The sequence below is a fragment of the Strix aluco genome, chromosome 21 (assembly GCF_031877795.1).
Source record: "Strix aluco isolate bStrAlu1 chromosome 21, bStrAlu1.hap1, whole genome shotgun sequence".
NCBI classification, from domain to species: domain Eukaryota; kingdom Metazoa; phylum Chordata; class Aves; order Strigiformes; family Strigidae; genus Strix; species Strix aluco.
In genome coordinates this window covers 11,998,172-12,025,692 of record NC_133951.1, presented here as the reverse complement: position 1 = coordinate 12,025,692, position 27,521 = coordinate 11,998,172, and the positions used below count along the sequence as shown (strand labels likewise).

The 27,521-nt window shown below is 51.8% G+C and overlaps 1 protein-coding gene across 2 annotated transcripts; it reads left to right on the top strand.

Annotated features, from left to right (window-relative positions):
* The first annotated feature begins 1,636 nt into the window (after positions 1 to 1,636).
* On the top strand, positions 1,637 to 27,141 carry WIPI1 (WD repeat domain, phosphoinositide interacting 1). 2 transcript variants are annotated; one of them, XM_074847146.1, is made up of 13 exons: positions 1,637 to 1,655; positions 6,962 to 7,044; positions 8,625 to 8,794; positions 12,222 to 12,318; positions 16,024 to 16,121; positions 17,149 to 17,241; positions 17,541 to 17,611; positions 18,524 to 18,631; positions 19,268 to 19,432; positions 19,612 to 19,719; positions 20,935 to 21,056; positions 21,808 to 21,908; positions 26,605 to 27,141. In XM_074847146.1, exons 3-13 carry the CDS (start codon positions 8,708 to 8,710, stop codon positions 26,650 to 26,652), a joined length of 1,098 nt encoding a protein of 365 aa, XP_074703247.1. In that variant the 5' UTR covers positions 1,637 to 1,655; positions 6,962 to 7,044; positions 8,625 to 8,707; the 3' UTR covers positions 26,653 to 27,141. The 2 variants fall into 2 exon arrangements, with proteins under 2 accessions (XP_074703247.1, XP_074703246.1); XM_074847145.1 differs by lacking the exon at positions 1,637 to 1,655 and adding an exon at positions 5,438 to 5,571.
* The last annotated feature ends 380 nt before the right edge of the window (positions 27,142 to 27,521 follow it).

Sequence of the window (27,521 nt, the reverse complement as noted above, 5' to 3'; positions counted from 1 at the left end):
CTTTGCCTCCTGCAATTTGGATGTGAACCGTCTTTGTTTTGCATCGTTAACTTTATACAACCTCTGGGCAGCTTCAGCAGTTTGTGAACTGCCCAAGCATCTGCAAATGCAATTCTTGACTTTAAAATCTCTCTGACGCAAACCACATTAAAGAGCAATGAGATAGTGTGCAGCTACTGTTGACCTCTTTTCCAGGAATGCATGTGAAATACTACCAGTGTTTGTTCTGTAATAGAATGTAAATACCCCCATTGAAAAGCATCCTCAATTCCCCTGCTTTTAACACAGAAGCAGTTTGGGGAGAGCTCCCTCTCTGAGCATCATCTGTGACACAGTTCTCTTGCAAGATAAACGCACACATGAAAGCATTCAAACCAGCCATTTGCTTATGTGCTTGTCTCTGAAAGCAGGTGGCAAAGTAAACACATCATGCAGTCGGTCAGATCCGCTATTCTTGGTCTGGACTGACATCCAGACAATGTCTGGACCGACATCTAACAAACTGGCTACAGAATCAAGCGATTTCTGATGCAAGTTTCTGCCTCCCTCCCCCCAAGATAATAGAACATTTTCCCAAATGGAAGGAACCCACTTTAAAAACAATAGGTCTTTGAAATGTCAGCTAAGGCTAGCTTGGCATGTGCTGTGCGCCGCAGGAATACGATATAGCCTTTTTCATTCTCCAACTGTAACCCTTAGATCTGAAGCAGCAAGATGATTAAGAGATGTAGGTCCAGTTTCCTGTTCTGCTACTGATTTCCAGCCTCTCCTGTGGAAGTCACTTAGCCTTGCTCCATCTCCGCTGCCCCCGGCGGGATGAGGATAAAAGCACTTTCTGGGCTGAGGATGAATCCAAGCTCGTGAGACGTTTGCATGCTCCAGTAATGGGGATCGGTACTTGAATTACTTGAACGAGCTTTAAACCAGTCACACAAGAACCAACGCAGTACGGTTTGCAAAAGAAGTCATGAAGCTGCATCTTGGAGGCTATGGCTAGCAATGGCTACCTTGGCTCTGTGTACACCACAGTGGACAGTATAGATGCCTCTCTGCATTCTGTTTGAACAAGAACCAACTTGTTTCTGCTATGAATGTATTTATTATACCAATGTTTTATGCTGTTTCTCCTCAAAGCCCCTCCTTGTCTCCTCTAGCACGAAAGGGGGAGAAAGTCACCCAGGTCATGAGACCGGCTTACATGCTAGGAGCTTGGGCAGCCTGTCCCTCCGTAGCCTCTCTGTGCAGAGCTGCTCCCCTGGTCTGCTCACACCAGGCTGTGCGGGAACCCAACGTGCCCCTGTCTGTCAGGGCCTCTGTGTGCTCCCTGTCTCTCCCTCACAATGTTACTAGTTCTGGTCTCTCACGTCAGAGCATTCTTTCATCTCTAGGTAATTACAGAGGAATTACAGTTAGTGCTGTATCCAAGAGTTAATGGGTTGGCAAAAGTTTCTCTCTCCTCCCTTCCAGTTTTAACCCCTTTGCTCTCTGTGGTACAGATCTTTTGGTTCTCCGCTGAAGAGACTCCAAGGCTTTAAGGAGTCCAGTGTGCACCCAAAAAAGACATGGAGATCAGCCACCCCCAGCCTGTACCACTCCTGTGAGCAGCGTGTCAAACCAATTCGTGAAAGCCTCCACTGAGATAATCCATTACCAGGGTAAGTGTGATGCCCTAATCCTAGTTAGGGAAATGGGATATTTGCCAGAGCACAGACAAGATAAGGAGCATTAATCCAATTTACACGGAAATGTAGCATTAGGTTGCAAGCTCCTCCCTGACCTTGGCAAGCACTTCTGAAAGGGCTGCTCACTAACTACAGCTCATTAAATGGCAGAATCTGGCTCAGGGTCAGTGTCAAAAACTGAAAAGGAGAAACTACTACAAAGCTCTCAAAACTTTGGTGACATTCAGACCAGCTGTGGAGTCAGGCATGACTGCTCTTGTCCTTCCATCACCCTGATGGATTTAAGTGCCAGCAGATGGCTCTCAAGGTCTCGATGCATCTTTCCTGATTTCTGTTCCTAAACAGAGTGCAATGAGACTGCTTGTGTGCACGTGGCACACACGCTTCCACTCTGTACCCCTTCCCCTCTTCACGCTAGGTTAGGATCTGTCCAGACAATTTAGCAAGACAAGCCAGACTGCTGGTGACTGTCACAAGTAGGTTCTGTCCATTGTTTTCTCTTTCCCACATTTTTATATTTCATACAGGAATTGTGATATCCAAAAGAAAAGGCTTTGAACTGATGACTTCTCTGGAGTCTAGATCTTGTGATCAGGGTTCTTCACGCAGACTGCCCTCTGACACATGCAGTCCAGCTCTCCGCTTTCTTCTCACTTTTCCACTGTATAAGAGAAAAAAAAAAAATTATCTGTCCTGACATAAACAAGTAGTAACTCAGAGCAAGTGGAGAATGCAAGGTATAAATTCCACTCTATAGCATTTTATTAGGAAGACTACTCGCCTCTCTCTGAAGTCAGTGGTTTTCCTACATCAGTACTGAAAGCTAGTGGAGGTGCAGTACTCCACTGGATAACCCACAGACTGCTCTGTGGAGAGGCTGCTTGCTCCATCTAGCAAGTGCCGTGTAGAAGCATCGCTGTGTGCTGATGCTGGACCAGCATGAACGATGTGTGCAGCCGGACACAGGGCACCAGATGGCAGCATTTATTGTCTGGAGGCCCTGGAGCAGCCAGACTGGCAGTTCAGTACTGTTAAAGCCCCTAAAGATTGGGCTGCAGCCACTTCTTCCTTTTCTGCCCCTCGATGATCATGATACTGCTTGGTAAGGGTAATAGATAAGAGCAAAGCGAATGGGTACGTGCCACCTTTCCCCACGCCTTTCACACACAAAAGATGGTTTCCTTGCTGTGAGAAATGTTTGCTCTCCTTATTAGACATTCACCTTTTGCCTGTTCCCTCCTGCCTGTTTTTTCCTGGAAGGCTCTAGTCCCTCAACAGGCTCCTGGTTATCATGAATACCAGTGAAGGATATTTAGCAGATTTAGCCCCTGCGAAGACCTTTTTTTTTTTTCCTGTAGCAGATCTCATTCAAATACCAGACCTATCAGTAGGAACAGGGTTTTATCTGAGAAGGAAGAGCTTGGCTGGAATTTAAATGCCGAGCTAGGGGAAAGCCTAAAATCTGTCAAAAGGTACCTAACCCTTCTCATGTCGAGTGGCAACACGCAGGGCTGGGAAAGGCCCTTCTAGGCACAGGGGCTAGCTTCCCAGCTTCTCCACCTCCATTTCCTCTTTAAGGCTCGGATACATACACCCAGGGCGGAGAACACAAACCAACATCTGTCACACAAAGTTTTCTGCATTGAAAAATATTCACAATCAGATGGCCACACTCTGGACTGGTTTTAGAGTTAATGACTGAGTTGAGGTTGTTACTGTCAATGGTTACTGCACTCAAAGTAGAGTTACTGCAATCACAGGATTGTCAGGAAAGGGAAGCCAACTCCTGACATATTCTTCCCAGCAAACGCACGCATCAGGGCAAGAACTATCCTTCTGGTGTCTGGCAGGGCTGTCTGCTGTCTCTGCCAGACCATTTTCCCCAGGTGTGACATATACCCAGATCCCAAGAAAGATCCTGGGATCTAACTACTACCCTAACTACCACCTCCTTCCAAAGCTGTGTTCCTGAAAAATCAGTTTAGCTATTTCCTGACATTTGACACATTAGAGACACCTCATTTCTTTACCAGAAAGACCCACAATTTCCACACGCAGCGCCTCAGCTTCTATTTCATGCCCAAAGCCCAAATGCCCCCATCTACCGGAGCACAGATCCCGAGATGTCCAAGGGCTCTTGTGAGGCTGGGTGTCACCCACACACAGAAGCTATTCCAGCCAGAGGAGCAGCTTGCCCCGATGCTGGCCCTGGTTTTAGAGCCACGGCCATCACTGTGGCATGGCTGTACCCAACAGCAACACCTGCTCCAAAGGCCGCCAAAGGTTTTCACACTGTAGCAGAGGACAAGAACTCTCTGTTTCTCCCACCTCTGCTCATTAAATGGCCCCTGTAGGCAGCTCGCTGAAAGGAAGATTGACCAACATGGTTGCATCAGTCGAGCTACAAAAATGATTGTGTTGCCCAAGTCTCAGATGCTTCAGTGGCTCTGCTGTATCAGGGCTTAATTTTAAAACCAGCTCATGGTGATTACCCAAGCAGCAGTTGCTCAGAAACTGCTTTTTGAACTACAAGGCACTGACTCTCTGGTTTTGTTTGTTGGGGTTTTTTTTTTTTGGTTTTAAGCTTTTTTCCTGCTCCACAACTCCATTTTCCATCTGACATCCCTGTTTCAAAATCCAAGTGTGCTGATCCACAGGGACAGTCTCAGGACATTCAAAACCAGCTATTCTGTTTAATTTCGGGGTTTTATTAGAGCTTCCCACTAGGCCCCTATGAATAGAAAATGTTTTCCCCCCAAACATAATGAATTTTAAATTATTCCCCCCCAGCAGCCTTTGCAGTGTCCCTCATGTGCTGTGTGTCCCAGGGACGTTCTGCCATCAGCCTCACTCCAAGCTAATGCTGTTTTGAAGCTGTGCGTTTTCATACTTCCTCCCCAAAATCAACCATCGTCACAGTTGCAGGTTATAAACTCTGTAACAGGGGAATATTACGGACTCTCGAAGGCCCACATGCTGCAAAGGGGGATTAATCTAGGCGGATATATGTGTCCACATGGAATCTGCCTCATTTAGATGGTATTGCATGTGGCTCTTTTTTCCAAAAGTCCTGTGGTGCACATCAAGTGATCGAGGGCCAATGACTTCAGCACTCACATGAGGATTACTCATCTAATTAGGGGGTTTGCAGGCTCTGCCCCTGCCTTTCTGTGCACTGTTAATGTCATTGTACTGACTTCTAGAACATTTGTCATTTAGGGACTGGCATAGGGTTTGTTTTTCTTTGTATCCCCCCTCCCTTCGGTAGATGTGACCCCACAAGGTAGCAGCGGCTGAATCACGTGCATGAAGCTGTTCCGTGCACGAACGCAGCAAGTTCAGCGTGTAAATTTTGTCAATAAGGGAAAAACAGCCCCTTCGGAGCATCGGCCCAGAGGCGGGCGGCCGCCTTGCCGCCACCAGAGGTGTCACCAGCGGCTCCCCCGCCCCTCGCCCCCCCTTGGTGCTGCCCCCTCCTTGTACCGTGCCCCCAGATGTGCCCCCCCCCCCCCCCCCGCAACAGCTGCCCGGGCCCGTCTGATGCAACGACAACATCACCACGTGGCCACGCGCAGCTGTTCCCCGCCGCCAGCCAATAGCAGCCGGCTCCGCTAACCTGGGAGGCGGGACCGACCCGCCTGCCCCTCGCCGATAGGTCGATCCGAGAGTCTATCCGCGGGTGGGGCGGGCCCTCCGGCGTGGTGCGGGCCAATGGGAAGCGGCACCGCCCCTGGGCGCTGTGGAGCGGGCCGGGGCCGGCGCGGGGGAGGCGCCGCCGCCGCGGGGGCCGGAGCGGGCCGAGCCGCCGCGCCCGCTCCATGGAGGCCGCGGCCGAGGCCCCGGGGGGGCCCGCGGCGCTCAGCTGCTTCTCCTACAACCAGGACTGCACGTAAGCGGGGCGGGGGGCGGGCGGGGGGGCGACGGCAGCGCGGCGGAGGCCGAGCCGGGCGGGGCTGGCCCGGCCCCACCGCCCGTGACAGCTCGGAGCGGGGCCGGCCCTACGGCGGGACCCCCGCGGGATTCCACACACACCCCCCCACCCCCACCCGCCCACGGGTCCGTGGGACCCCGGGCGAGGCTCTTCTCCCCACGGCCCAAACGGGGCTGGCCCCGTGGGGTCCCCCGGCTCACAAGGCCCTATCTCCCCCATTGGGGGTACCCGGCTCTCGGTTGGCATCCCAGTCGCCCCCAGGTTGGGTCCCTGGGAGGCCAAGGGAGGCAGGAAATTCCGAGGAATCGCTGGTTTTTCACTTCCCCAGCAGTTTGGGAGGCAGTTTTGGATGGTCAGGGAAGTGACTTCCTCCTAGGGCTTTTTCTAATGGCCTGTGCTGTGGCCACTTTGTAGGTGGCAGAGTCGCCCAGGGCTCCGTGCGGGCTCTTGGCAAGCAGCCTGTGCCAAAGCGTGGCCCCACCACCACCTCAAGACAACAGAGGGTTTCCTTGGAGCCTCTCACCCTTACGCCGTTGCTAACCTGTGGTTTACCCGCTTCAGAGCCAACCCTTTAAGACCATTTCCAACTGGGGCAACAACGACCCTGAAGCAGCGAGCCACATGGCATTTGGCAGCCCTAGCCTGGATTATGGGGTACCAGATAAGGATCACAGATACCAGCCTCACCCCTGGAGATATCGTTACCTGTGCAGCCCCGCTTTGCATTTGTTGTGTCTAAACAAAGAGCGCTTTGATGGGTGGCGATGTGCTGCTGACAGGAACCTGCTGGCCACCGCCGCCAGCACAAGCGCTGTGCAGTGGTATTCTGGGCTGGCTGCTGATTTAAGACCTAGAGCTTGGTGCTTACTATATCTGGAACCGAGCAGAGCCAGCACTTGGCATGAGCATGCCTCGTGCTGCATGCCTGCACTCACTGTCGTGAGCAGGGAGAGCAAAGCTTCCCCAGCCCTCACAACTCAGGGTGTCGGTGCAAATAGATCAGCTCCCGGCTTAGGAAACAGCCCCTTTTTATGTCGCAAAGGTCCCGTCTGCAGCCTCCGGGGTAGAGCTATGCCTGTTTGTTCCTCCACTAGCCACAGGACCGTACAAATGGATGACAGTTTGCTGTCTCACAGGGATACTTGCCTTCTGTCGGCTGCAGTAGCCTCAGATGGAAAGCTGGATTCTTGGGTTTGTTACTTTATATGCTTTAGGTTGAGTGTGGAAACTGAAGTTGTGCCTTTCGCAGATCCCTGTACCAGGAACTACCCATTTCCCCTCCCTGCAGGGACTCTTACTGTCACCTGGAGGCCTTAAGGTCTGAACTAGCCGGTTTTTGTCTTTGCAGCTCCCTGGCAATTGGAACTACAACTGGATACAGGCTTTTCTCCTTAAGTTCTGTGGAGCAACTGGACCAGGTCCATGAAAGCAGTAAGTCTCCTGTTTCACTGCAGTGGAATATTGGCCGACAGACTTTACCTGTATTACTACACTTTGGTCTGCCTCAGGGGATGATTCTGCTCACTGCTGCTGCAGAGAGGGCATCTGTTTCTGCTGTACCCCTACCAGGAGAGGAACAGCTCTGGTTATTGCCCTGTGCACAGCAGCCTTTAAAGTGAGCTACAGCCTTGGAGAAGCTTCTAAACAGCCAGCAGTACTTTAACAAAGTTGAAGGGCTCCCACAAGTTTAGAGTCCAGTTTCTTTTTCACTGCTGTCAGTCTGACAGGAGCAGTTTGTCCTACAAACCAGCATTCGGAGGTAGTTTACCACTAGCATGTTTCAGATACACAGACAGGAGACCACAGACTCCCAGCACAGATGCTGGATAACTTGCAGGCTTTTAGTCCAATGTGGTATTTACAAGCAAGATGTTTTGAACAGGTTTCCCATGTAAGAAGGTCGTTCACAACAGGCTTTCAGCTATTAGCTGTGCTCAGAGCAGCATGCAATGCACTTAACAGCCCGAAACAAGTCAGGCCTCATGGAACATGCACTCTAGTCTGGTTCAGGCCATGGCCAGAAGTGTTTCAGCTGAGATGCGCTAAAGATACACCTCACAGCTGGGATGTGCTAGGCTCTCTCCACTGGCTATAGAAGGAGCTCCAGCAAATGGATGTAGCTGCATCATCTGGAGCAAAGTCCAGGCTCCTTTTCTCTTTGCCTCACAAGGTAACTGAGCTGCTACACAGCAGCAGGCCATAGACTTAGATCAAAAAGTATTTAGGAGTTTGGATTGCGCCTAGAGTCAGGCCTAAGAGAAACAGATTCCTGCTGGTGACACGCTCAAGGTGATGGGCAGAAACGTGAGCAGCCCTTGTACCTCCAACACAGCAGAGCCTAAGCACTGAGCACATTCAGGGCTACCTGCACAAGAAGTCCTAGTCACTGATGATTTAGGTACAGGTCCACCAGGACCACTGTAATGGTGCCTTCTCAGCACAGCAGGAGCCATCCCAAACGCGGTCTCTGCAAGACATACCACACCACTGTTCACCAGAGCCATGCTAGAGCTCTCAAGAGACCACAACCCCAGTGACAGAGGGAGCATTAAAAAGTCAGCCTAAATGTCCCTGAGGAGGCTGGGAGAAATCAGACACCGTGCAGAATAAACAGTAGGTTACACACAGCTTGTTCCTTACCTCAGTAAGTCCTAGTTTGTTCACACCCTCCAGAAAAGTCCCCAGCCAAGTTGGGTGAGCTCCTCTTTTGTATATCCCCTTCCCAAAGATTAGCTTCAGCTGGAGGGCCCTGCCCAAGAGAGGCACAACAGCCCAGTCAAAGGGGGCTGGCTTAAATTATGCCTTCAGGGGAAGGTTCATTAACCCCTTCCTGCTCTGACCTAAATGCTTTGTGCCAGGTAGGAGAAATTTTCGACAAAAGCAGATGTTGAACACCTTAGCACAGAGCGTTCCAACCCGATTCCTTCTTGAGTTGAGTCTTACTTGTTGCTGCAATCAAACCAACCATAAGCCAAGCTAAAGACTCTGTCTTGGTTTCCTTCTGTGCCCAGATGAAATCCCAGATGTTTACATCGTGGAGCGTCTGTTCTCCAGCAGCCTTGTGGTTGTGGTCAGTCATGCCAAGCCACAGCAAATGAATGTCTACCACTTCAAGAAAGGGACAGAGATCTGCAACTATAGCTATTCCAGTAAAATACTGTCCATCCGGCTGAATCGGCAGGTAAGAGGTTGGGGAAGGGGTTAGCCAGAGTTGTCCCTCTCTGGCTCTCTGCTGGTGTTGACATTCCAGCGGGGACCAGCAGAGCAGCGGCCGCCTGGGGAGGTGTGCACGGAGGCTGTGGAGTGGGACAGGAGGGGTGGGTACCTGTCCTCTCCAACCAGCTCTGCTTCAGGCTCCTCTGACAGAGGAGCAGAATGGCTGTGGGTATCATCTGCCATGACTGTTTGCTTCAGTAGAATGAAGCTAAGTCTTTGTTTTCGTAGCAGTTACACAAAGGCTTTTTGTTGTCTGCCTTCTTGCCTATTCAGCACGCAGCCCTGCCAAAAAACCACCTTTTCATCTTCCTCCCTCCCTTGGATTCCACATCCTGACTTCAGGCCCACTTCTGCCATCTTGGTTGCAAATGAGACCTTCGAAGTTGGTAACCAAACCCAGGAGTAACTTGAACTCTGTGGATGGGGTGAAAGGCTGCTTCTCAAATATTGCTAGCAGCCTTGTTTTATTTTTAAAGGTATAGAAAACATTCAGGCCACTTAGAAGAAAGCTTTTAGAGTGTTATTCTCTGAACTGATACAGCCTCATGCAGCCCTGAGCCCTTTTGGAGGATTTTAAGTCATCTTTTCTTTTTGTTCATAACTATTCTCAAAGTATATGCCATAAGAAGCAGAGGAAATTTTACAATGAAGAAATAAGCAGTCTGTGTAATTGTATATAATCAGCCTCTCCTCAGTTAGCAGCAGTGAGTCCTGCAGTAAGGCTCTCCCATAAGGAAACTCTGGGCTGAGTTTCCAGTAAAGCTGTGTTTGACCAGAAGTTCCTGTACTACAATTAAATCTGTCCTAAATTGATTTTTTTCACTTAAACTTACAATGAAGCTGGCAAAATAAGGACTTCCTTTGAATTGCAGATAGATGTATGTGTATAAAAATAAACTGGGAGGTTCTGCTTAGCAGCTCTAGGAGATTAGTGTGAGAATAAAATAAGTTCAGGCTTTTCCCCATGTGCTGCTCTGGAGATTGCCTGAAGATGATGCATAGGCCCAGCCTTGCATCAGCATTCCTTGGCTGCTTTGTGAGCTTGTGCTCAAATCCTGGGCTGAACTCATCCTCTAGCCGTAACAGACACACCTGGAGAGATTTGAAGATGCTACAGATACTTGGGTAGACAGGAGAAAAGTCACTGTTTCAGTCTATGTTCAAGATTTAAACTGGTGGCAGTTGGGTTCTGCATGTGGTGTGACATGTGAACCCCTTGCCTGGGCTTCTGTATAAAAACTACTTCGTTAAAAGTCCATAGAAAGCCAAATCCCATACGAGGCATTAACCCAGGAAAATGCCGGCAAATAAAACAGGAACAGGACTCAAACAAATGGTGCATGTTTCAGTTTGATCTCTCTGTGAAAAGTCCTCGTTGTGCAAACAACCAAGTCCCTTGGTGGTTGTTGATCCATGGGAATTCTTTGTTCCAGGCTCCATCATAACTCTGTGTTAAGGTGGATTGTGATTTCCCTCAAAGCAGGGAATAAGGCCGTGCTGTGGGACTGCTGAGGAGCTCTCCAGAACCTCCCTGGGTTTTCATTCACTGCTGAAACCCTGTGGAGCTCTTTGGAGGGGTTTGATACATTTTGCTGGCTGTGTCCATACCCACCACATTTAAGCCCTCAACACACAACTCCGTTATCTAAACTGATTTGTGACAAACTGAAGTACTAGAGAAAAATACCGGTGAGCAGTAACATTTTGTACAAGCCGCAGTGCCTTGAACCCAGTGCAGCAATCCCAGCACCGGCACCTTCTCTGAGGCTCTGTCTGTGTGCACAGTGAGGATTGAACCCATTCCTCACCTCAGCAGGGCTTGCGCTGACGTTAGTGTGGGCTACAGGGCTGCGTGGAGGGCAGGAGGCAGAGAACCAGCCCTCTCCAACTCGTGGTGAGCTTCTCCCGGCCTCCTTCGCCTGTTCAGCTCCCACCCCCATTGCTTTCCTGGATTTTGTCCCTGTCAGTGCCAGCATCTTGCTGAGCTCTGGCTGCTGCTTTGCCATCCTCTGGCAGCCTCCCTTCACCTGTACAGCAATAGCAGCGCGTTTTGCAGTTCTGGGAAAGCACGTGGTGGCTTTGCCGAAATCAGCTGTATAAATATTACTCTGACGGTCCCTGCTAGCAAGTTGATGGCTGTTACTGTAGAAAAGGCAAAGTCTTCCTGGAAATGCAAAATGGCTCTGACACAGCCCCAGATGCTGTGGTTAGCAGGAATAGAAGTGGGAAAGAGTTTGATCCGAGAGTAATGGTGGAGCAAGGCAAAGATTTTTCTAATGTGGGTGTTTCAAGTCAGTGACTAAGCTCCACATTTAGATACTAAATAAGTGGCCTCATTTCTAAAGAGGTGGAGGCTTCCTGTACATGGATTCGGGTGCTCCAACTTCAGGAGCCTGGATGGAGTCTGGCCTTAACGTTTTTATTGGGAGGTTTTCAGCACTTCTGGACACTTGGCACTAATGTAGGTGGAGCTGTGCACTCGCTGGACTTAGAACGCACAACCCTTCAGCCAGATCCAAAGCCTGGGCCCAAAAAAAGCCTCTGTGCAAAATGTCTCCCTGGTAACACGTAGAGATCTGGACCAAGCTGAGACACAAAGCTGAGCGGTCACTGAGATGGTGGCCCAGTGCTCAGGTTACAGCATTAGGCTTCCTTTCTCCTTTCTGCCTTTCCTCCCCATCGCTTGGCAGCTCCTCTCTTGGCTGGCTGGGTGGCTGTTCCTGACGAGTGCAGCAGAAGAGGTACAAGCACATGAACTTGGAAATACCTGTCTGCCAAAATGGTGTAAATGTGACTGTCCCTGAACAACTGTTTCCCAGTTCAGTTTTTACGCAGTTCTGCAGGGTACATAAAGCAGAGTCTTGCCTGCCAGTCCCGAATGGGGAAACAAACATTAATTTGCTGAACAGATGCATTAGGTTTAGCAGCAGTGGGAGGCCCAGCACCTAAATGTTTGCTCCCAAATCAGGAAAAAGTCAGGGCAAGGGGTACATAGTTCCATCTGTAGGCATACTGACAAGCAGGATCTTATGATCAAAAAGTAATTTGCAATGAAAAGAACTGCAAAGAAAAGTTGGGGTAGGAATAGATAGCAATCAAGGCCCATGGCAGGGTATAACCCTGATGTATCTTCCTGTTCCTGGGGTCTGGGGCTGTGGAAGATCAGCTCTTAGCAGAGAAGAAGTCATGATGTTTTATCTGCTTTCTGAAGCAAGACCAGATGCAGGCAGCTCTCAAAAGCAGAGACATACAAAATCAAAGGTTGTCCAGTGAGAGAGGATGGAGGGATGTTCTGACAGTGAAGGTTTGGGTGTGTGAGCTGTGGGAGCAGCAGACAGAGGCACCGTGCCCATGCTGGTGAGGTTCTGTGCATGTCCCTTGTGTCCTTGCAGAGGCTGGTTGTTTGCCTGGAGGAGTCAATTTACATCCATAACATTAAGGACATGAAGCTTTTGAAGACTATTATGGATACACCTCCAAATACAACAGGTAAATGTGGGAGAACTGTGTGAAAGGGAGAGATCTGCAGGAGCTCTGTAGAGCCACAACACTCGTGTTAGAATTTAAACCAGCCTGTGGCTTGTGTACGCTAATTCGAGAACTGTCAATGTGAGGTTAATGGTTGGACTAGATGATCTTCAAGGTCTTTTCCAACCTTGATGATTCTCTGACTCTGTAATTCAGCACTGGGGAGCCAGAAATGTGTGGAGGCAGGCTTGGGAGAGCAAACCCCTGCTCTGTCCTGTGCAAACATGTCAAAGGAGAGCAGAAATGGTCAGTGTGGTTTGACTTCACCTCCCAGGTCTGGTCCCTTCCCGTTCTCACACGAGATGTGTGTGCAGCTCACAGCTTCCCGCAGCGTGCCTTTATTCTCTTTCACAAGCGGAAAGCTTTAGGGGCAGGCCAGGACCGCAAGTTTCCCTCCACATATAAGACAACCTGAAATTCTCCCTCCGAGGCTCCCTGCCTTGCCTTCACCGTGCCCTGCGTCAGAGAGTCCCGTGGCGTTTTTGGTCTCCGGACAAAGGAGCCCCGTTTCCCCGTGCTGCAGGTGTGAGTCAGTTCTGCGGCGTCACGCCGTGCTGCAGAGCTCGGCACTCCCTGCAGACCTGAAGTTAACCCGGGTTCTCCTTTGGCCACGAACGACTGCTCCACTAAGGTAGAAAGCTCCCGTGATTACTTACAGGCTTGGGGTCAGTTCTCAAAGTGATTAGCTCTGTGAAGATCACCTGGGGCAGAAAATGCAGCCGGGCACAGCGCTAATTCCCTGCCAGGGAGTCCTCAGGAGCCTGGGTTACCACCTGATATTATTCCATATATGCTGCAAACCCCACGGGCAGGGCAGGTGGCTGCAGAGCAGATCCTCTCCATGCAGCGTAGGTGAATCCAGCTTTCCTGCTCATGGGAGAGGAGCTATTTTTAGCCACGGAGAGGAAAACGTGGCCGAGCGCCTGCGGCAGCGCTGCCATGTGTTGCTGTGCTATCCCGGTCGGTCGCAGGCTGCAGCATCATTTCACGGGTGGTTGATTGGGAAGTTGCTGATGTGCTCATGCCTGGCTTCTGGGCTTTCAAGGGACGCTCTTCTGGCGGCTCCTCTGACCTACTTCAGGTCTCAACAGATGGCTTCTCCATGTGGATTAAACATACTAAATACTGCAAATATAATTAAAGTTTAAAACCTTCCCAAGGAAGCCCAGCAGCAGCAGGAAGGGCAGGGATACCCAGGCCTGAAGCTGTTCTGCAGTGGGGCTGAATGATCAGCTCATGGTTTAAGAGCAACAGCAGTCAGCACCCGCCGGGCCAGGAGTGGGCTGCTGCAGATCACAGAACTTCATATGGGCTTAATTTTTTAAAACCCTTTTACTGCAGCAGCTGTCATTGAAATGAGCTGAGTGACAAGTGCTGTGCCACGTGTGCTCCCTTTGTCCCTGGACCATCTGCTTTGGTCCCAAGCCTGACCCCAGGATGGCATGTCCAGGAGGCCGAGGCAGTCCAGCCTCACCACACGACCCGTTTTGGATTGGGGATCTGTGCTGGGGGGCTGTAGGAGCACACGGCAAGTGTACCACCCCCCCCGAAAAGTGTGCGCCCTGGGCACGGTAACACCAGCACAGTGAGGACCGGGATTCGCTGCACACCCCCCGGCCGGTCGCAGTGAGATCCCTGGCTGTTCCTGGCCAGGACCTGCCTCCCAGCCCAGTCTCCTCCACGCAGAAGAAAAGTGGGCCAGCCTGTTTTTTTTTATGTGTGCTCAAGCATGTTGGTTTTCATGTGGCTCATGTCAGGGGCAGGATTTGTGCCGAGGAGGTCACCGTGCTCATGGTGACATGCGTGCCACCAGGGCATATCTCAGGGACAACTGCAGCTTTGGAAACCACCTCACGTGGCTCCCCGCAAGCCCCAGATGTGCCTGGACCTGCTGGTTTGGGGGCAAGGACAGGCTTCTCGGGCACTGTAGCTTTTTTCCATGCTGCTTGAGGAAGCCACCTGCAATGTGGCATTCCCGGAGCTGCCACCCTGAGCAGCACCAGCCTGCCTCCTCCCTCCTGAGCCTGCCACTGCATGCATGGGCCCTCCTCAGGGCTGTGGGGCTGCCGAGAGCAGAGGAGCATCTTCAAAGGCTGCCCGTGTCCCTTGTGATCCTTGTTCTTTGTGCGTCCCTGAGGTCAGCCCAGTACACTTGCATCTGTGTTTTCCCCTGGCCTGGTTTCCCGTCCGGCTCTCCCAGCCAGGCGCGGAGCAGAGGGAGCGGGTGACTCACCAGCTCAGAGCTTGCTTTGTTTAGCTCCAGCGTTCTCTAGATCCTCCTCTTAGAGAAAGGGCTGTGCTGATCCCCCCGTGCTGCCCGGGCCGGGGGAAGACCATCCTGAAAAGACAGGATGCTCATCACGAGCGAAGTCTCTGGGCTATCTTTGCCCCTCTGCTATCCCTCCCTCTTTGGGTGCCCTTTAATTGCCTGCACTTTGCTGCTGCTGTGCCTCTTCTCCCCGGTGCGTTCGGTCCCTGGCATGATGTAAATGCCTCTGATTGATAGGGAGTGCATCCCTGGGGCCCCCGGCCGATCCTGCGGCTCCTTGGCTCCGCTGCGGTCTCTTTGTTTAGTTATAAACAATGACCTAAAACAAGAGCTTCAGCTGATCCTTCCCCACTGCTGGGCCTGGGCCAGGGCCGTGTCCTGACACGATGGGTTGCACGGCATGTGGCCGCGTGTCCGTGCATATACGTGCACGCATGCGGGCGTCCTGTTTGGGGAGTGTGGCAGCATCCCCCGCAGCCTTTAACCCCACGGCTTCCTCTGCACGTGGGACTAGGTGGGACCCCCCGGGTGGGGGCCAGGAAGCTCAGGTCATGCTGAAGCCTTGAGTCAGATTTGGGAGGACTGTGAGCACACGGACGTGGTGCAGGAAGCAAGTGAGACCCGTTGATGTGACAGGATTCACTGGGATGGGTCCTCAGCCAGCGGCAGAAATGAGAGGCAGGAAGAGATGCTCTTTTCCGAGGTCACCTGGGGGACAGGCGGATGGACGTACCCACACACACATCCATCCATCCCTGTCTCATCCTGTAATTCCTGCTCACTTTGAAAGGGGTGTTGGGGAACCTTTATGCTCATGTTGGCATAAAACCAGATGGCTGTTATAGGGAAGAATATCCTCTGTGGTTAAAATTTAGCTAGGTTCAAGTTCCTTGTCAGCCAGAAACTCCCTGCACAACTGTGGCATTTGCTTTGTCTCTCCCTGCTTCCCTTTTCCATTCAGAGAAAAAGGAAACGGTGCTGCTCAGCCCCACAGCTGCTGCCTGGCCGTGCTGCGCTGCTCCTCTGAGCTTCTGCCCTGGCACCTACACCCTGCGCACATCTGGAGGTGCCCAGATGTGCCTGGGCATGAGTCCTGTTAGCCCTGAGATCAAGATGTCCCTTGCTGTGTTTCATGTGCCTATTCCTACCTTCTCGAAGGAGATGATTAAGGGGGAGAAGCCAAGTGCCCAAATTCTGAGCAGGGTTTGAGGAGGAGGGTGGCGGGGCCGAGGGAGCTGTACTGTCCCCCACGGCCAAGGCGTGGCCAGCGCACCCGGGGCCGGAATCTGCCCCAAAATGAGACACAGCCCCAACCCCCTGCCGTGTCTGTGGCCACATTTCTGCTTTCCGTCCTCCACCAGCAAACAACCTCAGCTGCGTCCTTCTTGCCTTGCCAGGTCTGTGCGCTCTCTCGATCAACCACGCCAACTCCTACTTGGCTTATCCCGGCAGCGCGACCAGCGGAGAGATCGCGCTTTACGACGGAAATACTTTGGTAAGTGCGAAGCTCGCCCATTTGGATACCGGCAGGGACTGAAAACAAACAGAACCACAGCAAAGCCAACCCAACAGGGCCTTTGGGAAGGATAAATACACTCCACCGAGCTAGACTGCAAGGGAATTGCCTGGAGAGGCACATTCCCCATCCCCCTTGCTTGGATGTCATGCGAAGCAGACAGCCTCTTTGAGATCAGAACATCCAACTCCTGGTATGGGATATTAAGGGAAACGTGACCTGTTACCCCGCACCCTGAGGGCTGCTGCCAGGCTGACAGAGGGGTTCTTATAGGGGGTTCAGCAGCATATCCCACGGGAGTGGTGTGACTGAAGTGGGTCAGAGAGGGTTGGGGCGGCTCCAGGCGCAAGCGCAGGACCTGGAGCAGCTGCTTTGCCACGCTGCAGGCTGGAAGGGATGCCGGACTCGAAGTCACAGAGAGGGCGAGATGTCCAAAGCCCCCTCAGGAAATCTGTCCCTGGCTGAAAGCAGGGACATGATTATCTGCTGTTTATGCCAGGGCTTTGGATTACATAAGGCTGTCGCTCTGTACGTGCAGCGGGAGCTGAGGATCTGCAGCAGGGGAGGAGCAGAGCGCAAGGGGAAAACACGCTGCTGCTGTGAGAGGTACTAGCGAGGGCCTGGGCTCCCTGCAGGCACCAGGGTGGTGTTGCTGCAGCAGGATTTGCTGTACGGCCGAGCGAAGTGCAGGGAGGCCCCGGCTGGGTCTCTGCACAGAGAAATGCCGGGCTGTGGAGCGGGCGCAGCTGCGATCCTGTGGCCCGGAGAGGTGGGGAGCTGGGGACCTCTGGCCCTGAAATGAGCTTTCTGTAATCACAGTGGCCGTAGTAAGCGGGGACTGAGCTCAAGGCAAGGCAGAGATAAGAAGTGCTGAGGATGTTGAAGGGGTACCTAAGTGCAATACGATCCTGTGAATCCACACCGGCACGCCTGGATAGGGTACGAGGTGGGGAACATCCTGCCCTTACAGTGTGTCTCTGCGCTCATGTTCCCTTCTGCCCTACAGAAAACAGCCTGCACGATTCCTGCCCACGACGGGCCTCTGGCTGCTCTCGCCTTCAACTCCACTGGCTCGAAGCTGGCAAGTGCTTCTGAAAAAGTGAGTGAGCGCTGCTGCAAGCACCCTCCCTGCTGCCTGTGCTCCCTGCCCCTCTGGGGCATCAGCTGCCTGCAGTGTGGAGAGCAGGACCTCTGAGCTGCCTGTTCCTAAGCATGGCCAACAGGAGTGGCACTAAAAGGACTCTGACTTGGAGACGGCCAGTGTATCGGGTTCACATTGACTCCAGCTGGCAAACAGGAGGGGCCTTTGCACATCCTGGGTTTCCTGGGTGTGTCAGAGAAAGGGTTTATGCTCTTTGCCCTGCTCCTGCGTGATCTTTCCATTTGCATTTTTTGCAGGGCACAGTCATTCGTGTATTTTCCATTCCTGGGGGGCAAAAGCTCTATGAATTCCGGCGAGGGATGAAAAGGTCAGTTCATTCTTCTGTCGGTGACAAGTACACAGAGGGCTCCCGGAGCAGAAATGTAAACAGAGGGACAGGGCAACGTCAGATCCTGGTGGCTTTGGCATCTTTTGCAGAAAGAAAACAAGAGCAAACGTATCAGATAGAAATGTCATTGTGCCAGACAGCCACACTGTGCCCAGCTGCCTCCGGCAAGTTTAGTGATTCAATTCAGTGTGTCGCAAAACAGGGCGATGGCAGAGAATAGAGGTATATTCAGCCCATTTACCCTGTCCTTTCTTGTTTCTTACTTGAAATAATGAAGTCCCCAAAGTTACCAGCCCAACTCTTGCCCGATCAAAGGAGGTGCTTTGAAGCTACTGAGTCATTTGCGCAGAGCCCAGGTCTCGATGGCAGCAATGGGCTGTTGCTGCCCTTCTGCAGGCTCCCTCAGATATTTTCAGTAGACCCATTCCTGACTTTTCCCTCTTCCCCATCCCTGGCCTGTCTGTGATTTTTCACATGCTTCTGCAAGTGCAAAAACTGCTGTGACTGAGACACCCTGGCCCTGCTGAACCTGCACGGGAGGAGATGCCGTATGTATCCCACTATCCAGTGGCTGTGGTATCCTCCCTGGCCTTTGCAGTACTAGAAGCTTTAGCTGCTGTAGCAAGGCTGGCACAGATGTTCACTCTGCAGGCCACTCTGCAAGCAAGGACATTCCCACCTCTCTGGCTGTTTGTTACTAGCTCAAGGCTCCCCCCAGCTCTGCTGAGCAAAGGGAAATGCTAGTCACTCAGCCCGCAGGCTCAGCAGCAGGCAGGCAGGGCACTCCTCACCACATATGGGTCCCCATCCTCTTCTCTCTGAGCAAAACCGAGCGGTTCCCCCTGAGCAGTACGCCATGAAGTGACCAGTGCTGTCCTTGCTTGGCCCCAGGTATGTGAACATCAGCTCTCTGGTGTTCAGCATGGATTCCCAGTTCCTCTGTGCTTCCAGCAACACGGAGACCGTGCACATCTTTAAACTGGAGCATCTCACTGACAGGTGAGGGGTTTAGCCTGGGTTAATCTGCCTGCCCCAGGGGTGGCTCGGCTTCAAAGGTCTGCCTTTACACAGCTGGCCTCCATTTCCTCACCACGTACTCTTCATGAGCAATACCAGCTGCAAACTGTCTCTTTGGCTTTGTGTCCTGAGGGACTCGCTCCTTGGAAAAGCTACAGGCTGCATCCGTGCTGTCTGCCTCTCCAGGCCTGCTCTGGGTTTACTGGCTGCCACTGTCCCCTGCCTCAGAATCACAGAATCACAGAATCATCTTGGTTGGAAAAGACCTCGAAGATCATCCAGTCCAACCATTAACCTCACACCGCTCTCCACCAGATCCCTCAGCGCTGGGTCAACCCGACTCTTCAACCCCTCCAGGGATGGGGACTCCCCCCCTGCCCTGGGCAGCCCATTCCAACGCCCAACAACCCCTTCTGCAAAGAAATCCTTCCTAAGAGCCAGTCTGACCCTGCCCTGGCGTTCCCGTGTAGCCAGCTAGGCTGGCGCGCAGCACCGTGTGCGGGTGCTCCAAAGAAAGCCTTCATGTATCTCAGATCAGGATCATTTTGTCAGTCCCTGCTCTGTTTTGTCACGCTGATTGCCATAACCCCACTGATGCTGCATTGTGACCCCCCTCAGCCGGCCAGAAGAGCCTCCAACCTGGAGCGGTTACATGGGAAAGATGTTCCAGGCTGCTACCAACTACCTCCCTGCTCAGGTATCGGGCATGATGAACCAGGATCGAGCCTTTGCCACTGTCCGCCTGAACATCTCCGGACAAAGGAACATCTGTGCCCTCTCCACGTATGTATCTGCATCCCCTCTGCCGCGCCAGGCTGTGAGCAGACACAACTATCTCTGCAGAGCACCGCTCTCTGTGGCCCCTATCTTGTAGCCATGCCTGCAGAGCACGCAGCAGGGGTGTGTGCTGTGCCTGGGTGGGAGCGCAGGTGTGGTTGGACTCATGATGCTTTTCTCATCAGGATTCAGAAGCTGCCTCGACTGTTGGTGACTACGTCAGATGGACATCTCTGTATCTATAACTTGGACCCGCAAGATGGAGGGGAGTGTGTCTTAATTAAGAAACACAGGTAACTGTACCTCCAGACACATCTGATCCTTAAAAAATTAAGGGATATTTCACCTGAAAGCACAAAATGGAGCTGTAGGAGCAAGAATATTAGAACTGAGTTTGTGATTTTAGCTGCCTGATCTGACGATGTGGGTGGGGACCGTGTCAGCAGGCAGGGCCGTGGGGCTCCTCGCAGCAGAAACCAGAGACACCTCAGATCCCTCAGCAGCTGCGGGGCACCTGAGCTGAGACAGCAGAGGCGGGCAGGCTGTGCCTTGCGAGATGCCTCCGGCAGCATGGTGGCAGGAGGGCAGAGCACCTTCCCCAGGCGTGAGCGGGTGCTGGAGAGCTGACTTTGGGGGGAGGATGGTGTGGAGCGACACTGGGAGCTTCCGTAAACAAAACCACGCACAGATGCCGGCGTGCAGTGCCAAAGCAGCGTCCTCCGTGCTGCTGCTCAGTTTGTATGCAAATTTGATTAAGCACATAAGCCCCCCTCCACCCCCCTCATCTGGGCTACTTGGCTCCAGATGTGAAGCCTTTGGGGTGGGGTGCGATGTAACATGTGCTCTAAGCTGGGAGGTGGCTGACAGCCAGGAAAATGCCAGCAGTTTTTTGAAAAGCCACAAAAGAACGGCACTTCAAAGCTGCGCTGTCCAGCGTGCTCCGGCCGCCCCACCGCCCTCAGACACCGCTGACGCCCGCCCGCTCCCGTCCCGAAGCAGCCGTCCGGAGCTGGCGGGCCAGCTTTGTATGTGGGTTCCTCTTAGCATCAGAGGACTGAAAAGGGCCCTTGGGTCATGAGTTACGTTACATCATACTATATCTCTGCTCAAACTCCGTCCTAAACTAGCCAGGGCTGCTTTTCCCATCTAGTCTGCTCCTGTTGGAAGCCCTTTGGAGCCCCCTCTGTGATTAGAAACACTGTTCGCCTTTGTAACCTAAAGCTTTTGTGGTCAATCTCTTCCCTTCTATTCTCGTGCCAGCATTGTCCTCTAGCCGAAGTAGTGCTTTCCCTATCTTCTGTTTCCCCCCCTGCTTTATTTGCAGAGCACAATGCTCTCCTCCTCGGCGGCGCTGCTAGGGCTGCAGGCAGTGCCTGGATGCAGTGATGTGGATGGGTGATGTGCTTCAAGGAGACGTGGATGCCTGTGCTTGTCTTAGCTGGTGCTGAGGGAGGAACGGTTGGGATCAGAACTAACTCTTCTCCCTTCTCTTGCTCCTGTACAATTAGTCTGCTTGGCTCAGGAAAGACGGAGGAGAACAAAGAAAACGACCTTCGGCCTCCGTTACCTCAATCTTACGCAGCAACTGTAGCCAGACAAAGTACAGTGCCTTCAACTTCGACCATGCCAGGTAGGCATCATGTCTGCCCTTCCTCAGGCAGGAGCAGAAAAGCCGCCTGGGGCAACGTGGAAAGTCTCCCAACTTCCAAGGGTTCAACCAGAAACACCACTGGCGCAATGCAGACTGGGGCAGGAGGACTCTGGAGCTCACCTGCTTCATCCCCTGCCCCAAATCCAGGCCAGGCGTTTTCTGCTCTGCTTCCTGGGGCCCCTCGCCAGCGCTTCCCCCCCTGTGCAGAGCCGTACCACAAACGGGCCCGTTGGCAGAGCCGGCACCACCTCCGAGCTTCCCGGTGTGTCAGACAGCAGCTGCTGCCGGGCTGGTTTCCAGGAGGTGAAACCATGGGTGTAGAAGTCAGATCTCACTCTTTTTGTGGCAAGATTGCCACAGGTTCTCCCAAACCTGTTACACCTTACCTAACGAAGCTAGCACTAAATTATTGCAGAAGGCTGGGTGACTATCTCATTATATTCCCAAGTCCAAAGGTCTGCACACAGATGTGGATCTTACTCTGGAATTGGGGCTTACATCCACGGCGGGAGGAGGAAAGCCCATGCCACAGGAGCTACCCATGTAGTCCACTCCCTAATCTGTAGTGTCCATGGGGATCACTTTCTCTTCCGCAGTCCCCCAGAGTTCTGCCAAAAAGCCAGAGAAAGCAGCTCAGGGCTAAAAAGGTGATAACACAGTGTCTCCACTGTTTGTTTCCAGCCTCCTTCCATCCATTTATCTGTAACATTTTGTATTTTGACTTGGACAGGTTATTCGGAGGACGGCGGTGCCCTGCGAGGAGAGGTTATCCCAGAGCATGAGTTTGCAACTGGACCAGTGTGTCTTGATGACGAGAATGAGTTTCCTCCTGTGAGCATTCGGGACCCCTAAAACTGCAATTCAGCCCTCATGCTAAGAAGAAAGTATTAACCTCTTACAGAAGAGATACTGTTGCCCCCACCTTGTCCCAGCTCACTGTGAAGCCTAAAATAGCTAATTAAGTTATAGGGACAGTGCCAGGAAAAGTACACCTCCACTAAATGGCAGCTAGGGATGGGGCAAAGCTGACCAAACCTAATAATTAGAGATGGATCTGAACGAACTAGTTGAATGAAGTGCAGATGCAGAATGACGTCCAGATCCAGATCTGACCTTTGTGCCTTGCGCAGATTTCCAGTATTACCAGGAATAGCTTTAATTTGAACAAAACCATCATGTGCATGGGGCTGTGAGCAACCTGGTCTAGCAGAAGGTGTCCCTGCCCATGGCAGGGGGTTGGAACTCCATGATCTTTAAGGTCCTTTCCAACCCAAACCATTTTATGATTCTATTCTGTGATTCTGTGATGATTTAGAAATAGAAACGTCATACTCCCTGTTGCATTTACAGTCAGTGGTATTAGTTTATGGAATGCAACTGGAACATACCTGAACCTCACCAGTCTCTTCATTTCCAAGTTAACTGAAAACTCCTTTTCCAAGTACAAAGATGAAAGTCATAATGAATTTGAAACCGTTTTATGATTTTTATATGGCACTTTCTCAGTTACCATTGGAAGAAGATACTGGCCTTTTAAAATCTAACTTAAGCCTGGCAGTGTCTCTCCTGCTCCTCTTCCTGTTACACACGCATTTATTGTGTTAAGTATAACCCCTAAATGGGCAGATGTTGGTACCGTGCTATGATCTGGTTGTAATCAGCGGTGTCTTCATAATAGTAATGCATTAATACAGCAGAATATTGTAATGGATTTCAAGTTGTAGACTTGGCAGACTTTTGAATCCCTTACTCCATTTTTACATATCCTGCTGTTGGAGTTTTGCCTGAAAAGGAGGAAGTAAAAACTTTATCAGGATCCTGGGATTTGTTCCATATGCTGAGGCTGACCTCTGTGAGGCACTTTCCTATTAACTGATGCAAAGTGTAATTTAGATAAAAGGTGACTAGCTCATGACTCCCTTTGAAACAACACTACCTAAATCCGACTCAAGTCGCATAAACCTTAGACCAATTCTCTTTTGTTACCTGTAACATAACCTGCTGCAAACTGAGAACAAGAGTTTTCTAGTTGTCTGACTCCCTTACCCAAGAAGGATATTTAAAATGTCTCCTCTCTGGTCAAAGTCGTGTGGCCATGGAGAAGCTGGTGGCCCAGGCCCCTGGAAGGAGCAGCAGGGCCAGAGAGAAATCCTTTGCTTCCTTCTGATGAACCTGCTCTTGAACATGTGGTTTGGGGACGAGCAAATGCCAGCAAGCAGGAATCACGCTGCTCCTGAATGAGCCTTCCTGCTGGGACTCTGCCGTGTAAAAGCAGCCCCAGACCCCCGCTGTACAACAGCAGGCGCTTTATTAAATGAACTTTGATCTGTCAAAATCCTGCGCTGTAATGAACCTGACAGAGCAACTCACACGTGTCACGTTAGGGAGGAGGTGGTGTGGGAGGGAAGGCGCCTTCCAAAAATACTCCCTGATACGGTGGCTTAGCAGTTGGAGCTTCCAGATAAAGTCCCTGCAGCTAGAACTTCAGGTTTGCCCCCCCATTGCTGATGGTAATGTGTTCTGCATCTGGTCTACCAGCTAGTGCGGCGCTGGCTCCCGCTGCGTTAGTGCATACGGGGAGTTGGTCGGGATGTTTTGATGCTCTGAATTTCACTGAACTTCGTTGTTTTCTCAGCGCTGAGATGTTCGGTCTCAGTGACGTGTTCAAGGGGGGTTTCAGGCATCGGTCACTTCTGTGCGGAGAAGGAGGGAGAGAAAACCTGACCTTATCCAACAAAAATGTTTTGACAGCATTCTGCTTTGTGGAAACATGGGAAGGGTTTTGTTTGTTTTCCAGTGTGCAACAAAAAGACATTTAAAAACCTCAAAACTTGTGACAAAATGGAATATTCACCCACAGCCCACGCCATGAGTATGGCTTTGAACTTAGACATACTTTTGGAGAAACAGCAATGCTCAGACCCAGCAGTTCCTCTCCATTTTGAAACATCTTGCCTTCCCCCTGACCTCAAGCAAGACTTCAGAGGCTCAGCGGTTAAAAGTGAGGAAAAGCAGCTTCAGTCTAACATAAAATCTGTTGCTAATTGCTGAAAACTGCCTCTTCATTAAACAGAAGGAGGGACAGATCAGAGGAGAGATGAGAAGCCCAAGGAGGGCTCATAAAAAGTGGCCTCAACAAGACTGAATGTGGATGGTGGTGCTGATTGTGCCAGGACTGCTGAAGGATCCAGTGGCAAGAGGTTAAACAAGTTCAGTACGTCTCTTGCTTGCACTGATGGGGTGGATTAAGCGCTTTCAGGTCTGATGTTGAGCTTATGCAGGAAGGACTCAGGTGTTATTGAGGTGGACAGCAGGCTAAAGCCTTCAGAGAGGAGAAGGTGCCGTGCTGGAGTCATGCTGGGAGGAGGCTGCGTCGCCCTTGCTCTGCTGGTCGGAAGGTTTTGTGGGATGGGAAGAGCAAACCCAGCTCTGGCTGCAAATGGTTGTGGCAGTTACGGCTGTTTTCTGGTTACCTGCTCAAGCAGCTGCCACTTTTCGGTGGGTTTATCAGCACTGGTGAGGTTTCCAGCGGTGTCGGGAGCTGTCGGTGTGTGCTTTGGGCCAGGCAGGGCATGGCTTGGCCAGCTCTGCTTTCGGGAGCCCCTGCAGTGGCTCACCCCACCAAGGCGCGGCCAGAACAGATCTGGGGTAGTGCTGGGAGGTTTGACAAAAGAAATCCTACAGGATTCAGCAAGCAAGATGGCCTGCATGGACCTGAGGAATGCAGCCAGGGGATCTTCTTAAAACTTCTGGGATTCAGTAGGAAAGGTGATTTCTTCCAGCAGATTGCTCGGTGCTTTTCCAGGCACTCATGATGCGTCCTGCGTTTGGCTGAAGCTTGGCAGCTTCGGGACCAGAGTTGATGTGCAGGCTTTATCGGGAGAGCCATTTCATTAAGTCAGGCTAGATTGCAAACAGCGGGCAGCTCTTCAAAGACAGCTTCCCCTCACTGATAGGCAGATACCTTTCACATCGATTTTTGGCTACCTCCAAAACTGGGCAGCCTTCCTGTGCTGCCAGAGGATGCTGCTGCCTGTGGCTCCTGCCTGCAGTGTTGGTTACAGGGTGCTCAGGGCAGGACGAAAACTCCCCCCCGGCAGCCTCCAGCAGCTCCTCACTGCAGCTCCCGCTCCTGACTGCTCCCGGGAAGGACGGACGGGCAGGAGCACGAGCTCCAGCAGCCCATGCACCGCGGCCACCCTCGCCAGCACAACGTCTCCATGCCAGCAGCGCTGCTGGCTGCAGAGGGGAGGAATCCGTGCCCCAGCGTGGGGCCCGCACACATCCCTGCTGCTCCAGACCACGGGTCTTCATACAAGCAACCAGGTTGCAGGTGCATCTTCGGCTCCGTGGGACTGCTCTTTGCCCAAGTTCCTCCTCGCTGTTTCCTGGATGGTGTTTCTCTCGTTCTGTTGTGTGGATATGTGACATTAATGCTTTTAAGTGATTTTTTTTTTTTTTTTAAACAGCTGGCTGTTAGCAGAGGAAAAGCCATAGATTTTTCAGTGAGGCTCTACTAGTAATCGTGTTTCACAGGGCATAAGCAAATTTGGCAGAATCTGACTGGCCTCTTCTTCCTCACAGCAGCTCCTGCCCTGGTAGCTCTGACAGGCATTTTGGGTAGCTGGGGCTTGCAGGATTAAGCCCAGCTTATCAGTACATTAACTGAGGTCCCTTGGGAAACGCGCAATCCAGTGCCAACGCTTGTGCCTCCAAACTGGGCAAGTGATGGTCCTGAGGCCTGTGGAGAGACGGATCCCAGGAGGAGGAGCTGGGGCTGTGGGGATCGCAGCCGTGCTGCTGGCAGACACAGGTCACGTCTGGCAAGGCTGGAGCTGATAAAGGGGAGATCTGCGCCCTGGCTCGGGGCTGGGATCCGCAAAGGCACCCGCTGGGGCGCTGCAGCAGCCCCACAGCTCTGCCCAAGCCTCGGCCAGACATTGCTGCACATCTTCCACCAGCATCCCCAGCCTCCTCCCGTGGCGTGAGTAGCTGATGTGAAGGGTTCAGGGTCCTCGCTGCTGCTGCCTGTTCTTCTGTGCGCCTGCTTTACTCTTCCACTCAGAGGTTTTGCTGAGACTTAGGCTAGGCTTCCCCTCACCTAATCCAGTCTAACATGTAGGTGTTTAACTCCAGGCTCCATCTGCAGGCCCCGGAGAGACACGGTGATGCACGGCACACACCGTTCCCCTCCCGCCATGCCGGGAGCTGAACTTTTTGGGAGGACTTAGTGAGGCAAAGGGACTTCACCCCCAGTAACCCAACTCCCGCAAGCATGGCTGTGCTCAGCCCAGTGCCAGCTAGAGGCAAGACACACTTATCACCAAGCCAGATGGTTCCTGTTCCCAGGACTGTAAATTTGGGGAGGGGGAGAGTAAATAAATAAACCGCTCACAAATCTGCCTTTGAATGGAAAGTAAAACACTGCAGGACATCCCTCCCCCTCCTCCTCCCATGTGCGTAAAACCAACTTGAAACACACCCTGTTGCTGGGAAAAGTAAGGCCATTCTGTTTTGATTTTGGTAGATAATCTTGTGCCGTGGAGGTCAGCCGGGCAAAGCGAAGAGGTCATGATGAGAAGCAAACATCCGCGCTTAGGACAGCTGCTGGGAAGTGCTTTGGAAAAGCCAGGAATTTCGAAGAACAGATTTGTGAGTCCCCAAGACGAGGAAAAAAAAAAAAAAATCCAAGGTGGGCCACTGCTTTTTCCTACAGTATGTTTAAGTGAATACCTGGCCCCTTGTTTTAATTCGTGTCTGGGTGGGGTGTCAATGTACTGTATGCACATCGCTATATTTAACAAACTATATGTTAGAACCACAATGTAAATGCTAATTTAATCAGATTTGTACGTAACCAGAATTTTATATACCCGTTTGTCCCTTTTCTAATTTATGCTGTTTTATGTGTATAAATGTACTTATAGGAAGATATATTAAACTTATGTCTTTGTACAGTATATACATACTATTTTACCCAGGCAGAGTATTTTTGCAGTGATATTAGAGAAGATGTCATTTGCTATGTTTAAAGACAGAATAAAGTCACGGTCTGTCCCTGGCAGCTCGCTGCCCGTGCTCCTGCTGTTCTTTGTGGGGCCCTAAAGATGTCAGTCTTGATTAAGTTTTATGAGTGGGAGAGTGGGTTTGGGGGGCTGGTGTGGGGACGGCTGCTCCCACACCACCCGACCCCCCTGGCCAAGTCCACACAAGTCCTCTTATAGCTTGTCCAAAGAAAGATCAGGGTGTGTGAATTGGAGTCCAAAGTTGTTTCAGAAAACCCTCACTCAGCTGCTGAGAAATCCCTGTGGTTTCTTAAGTTTCAGTTGCAACTTTGATTTTGCCTTTGCAGCACCCCAGGCCTTTGCATCTGCCCAGAAATGGCCCTGTAAGAGCTGTTTCGCCCCATCTGCGCCCCTGGCATCGCACTGGGATCGCCAGGAG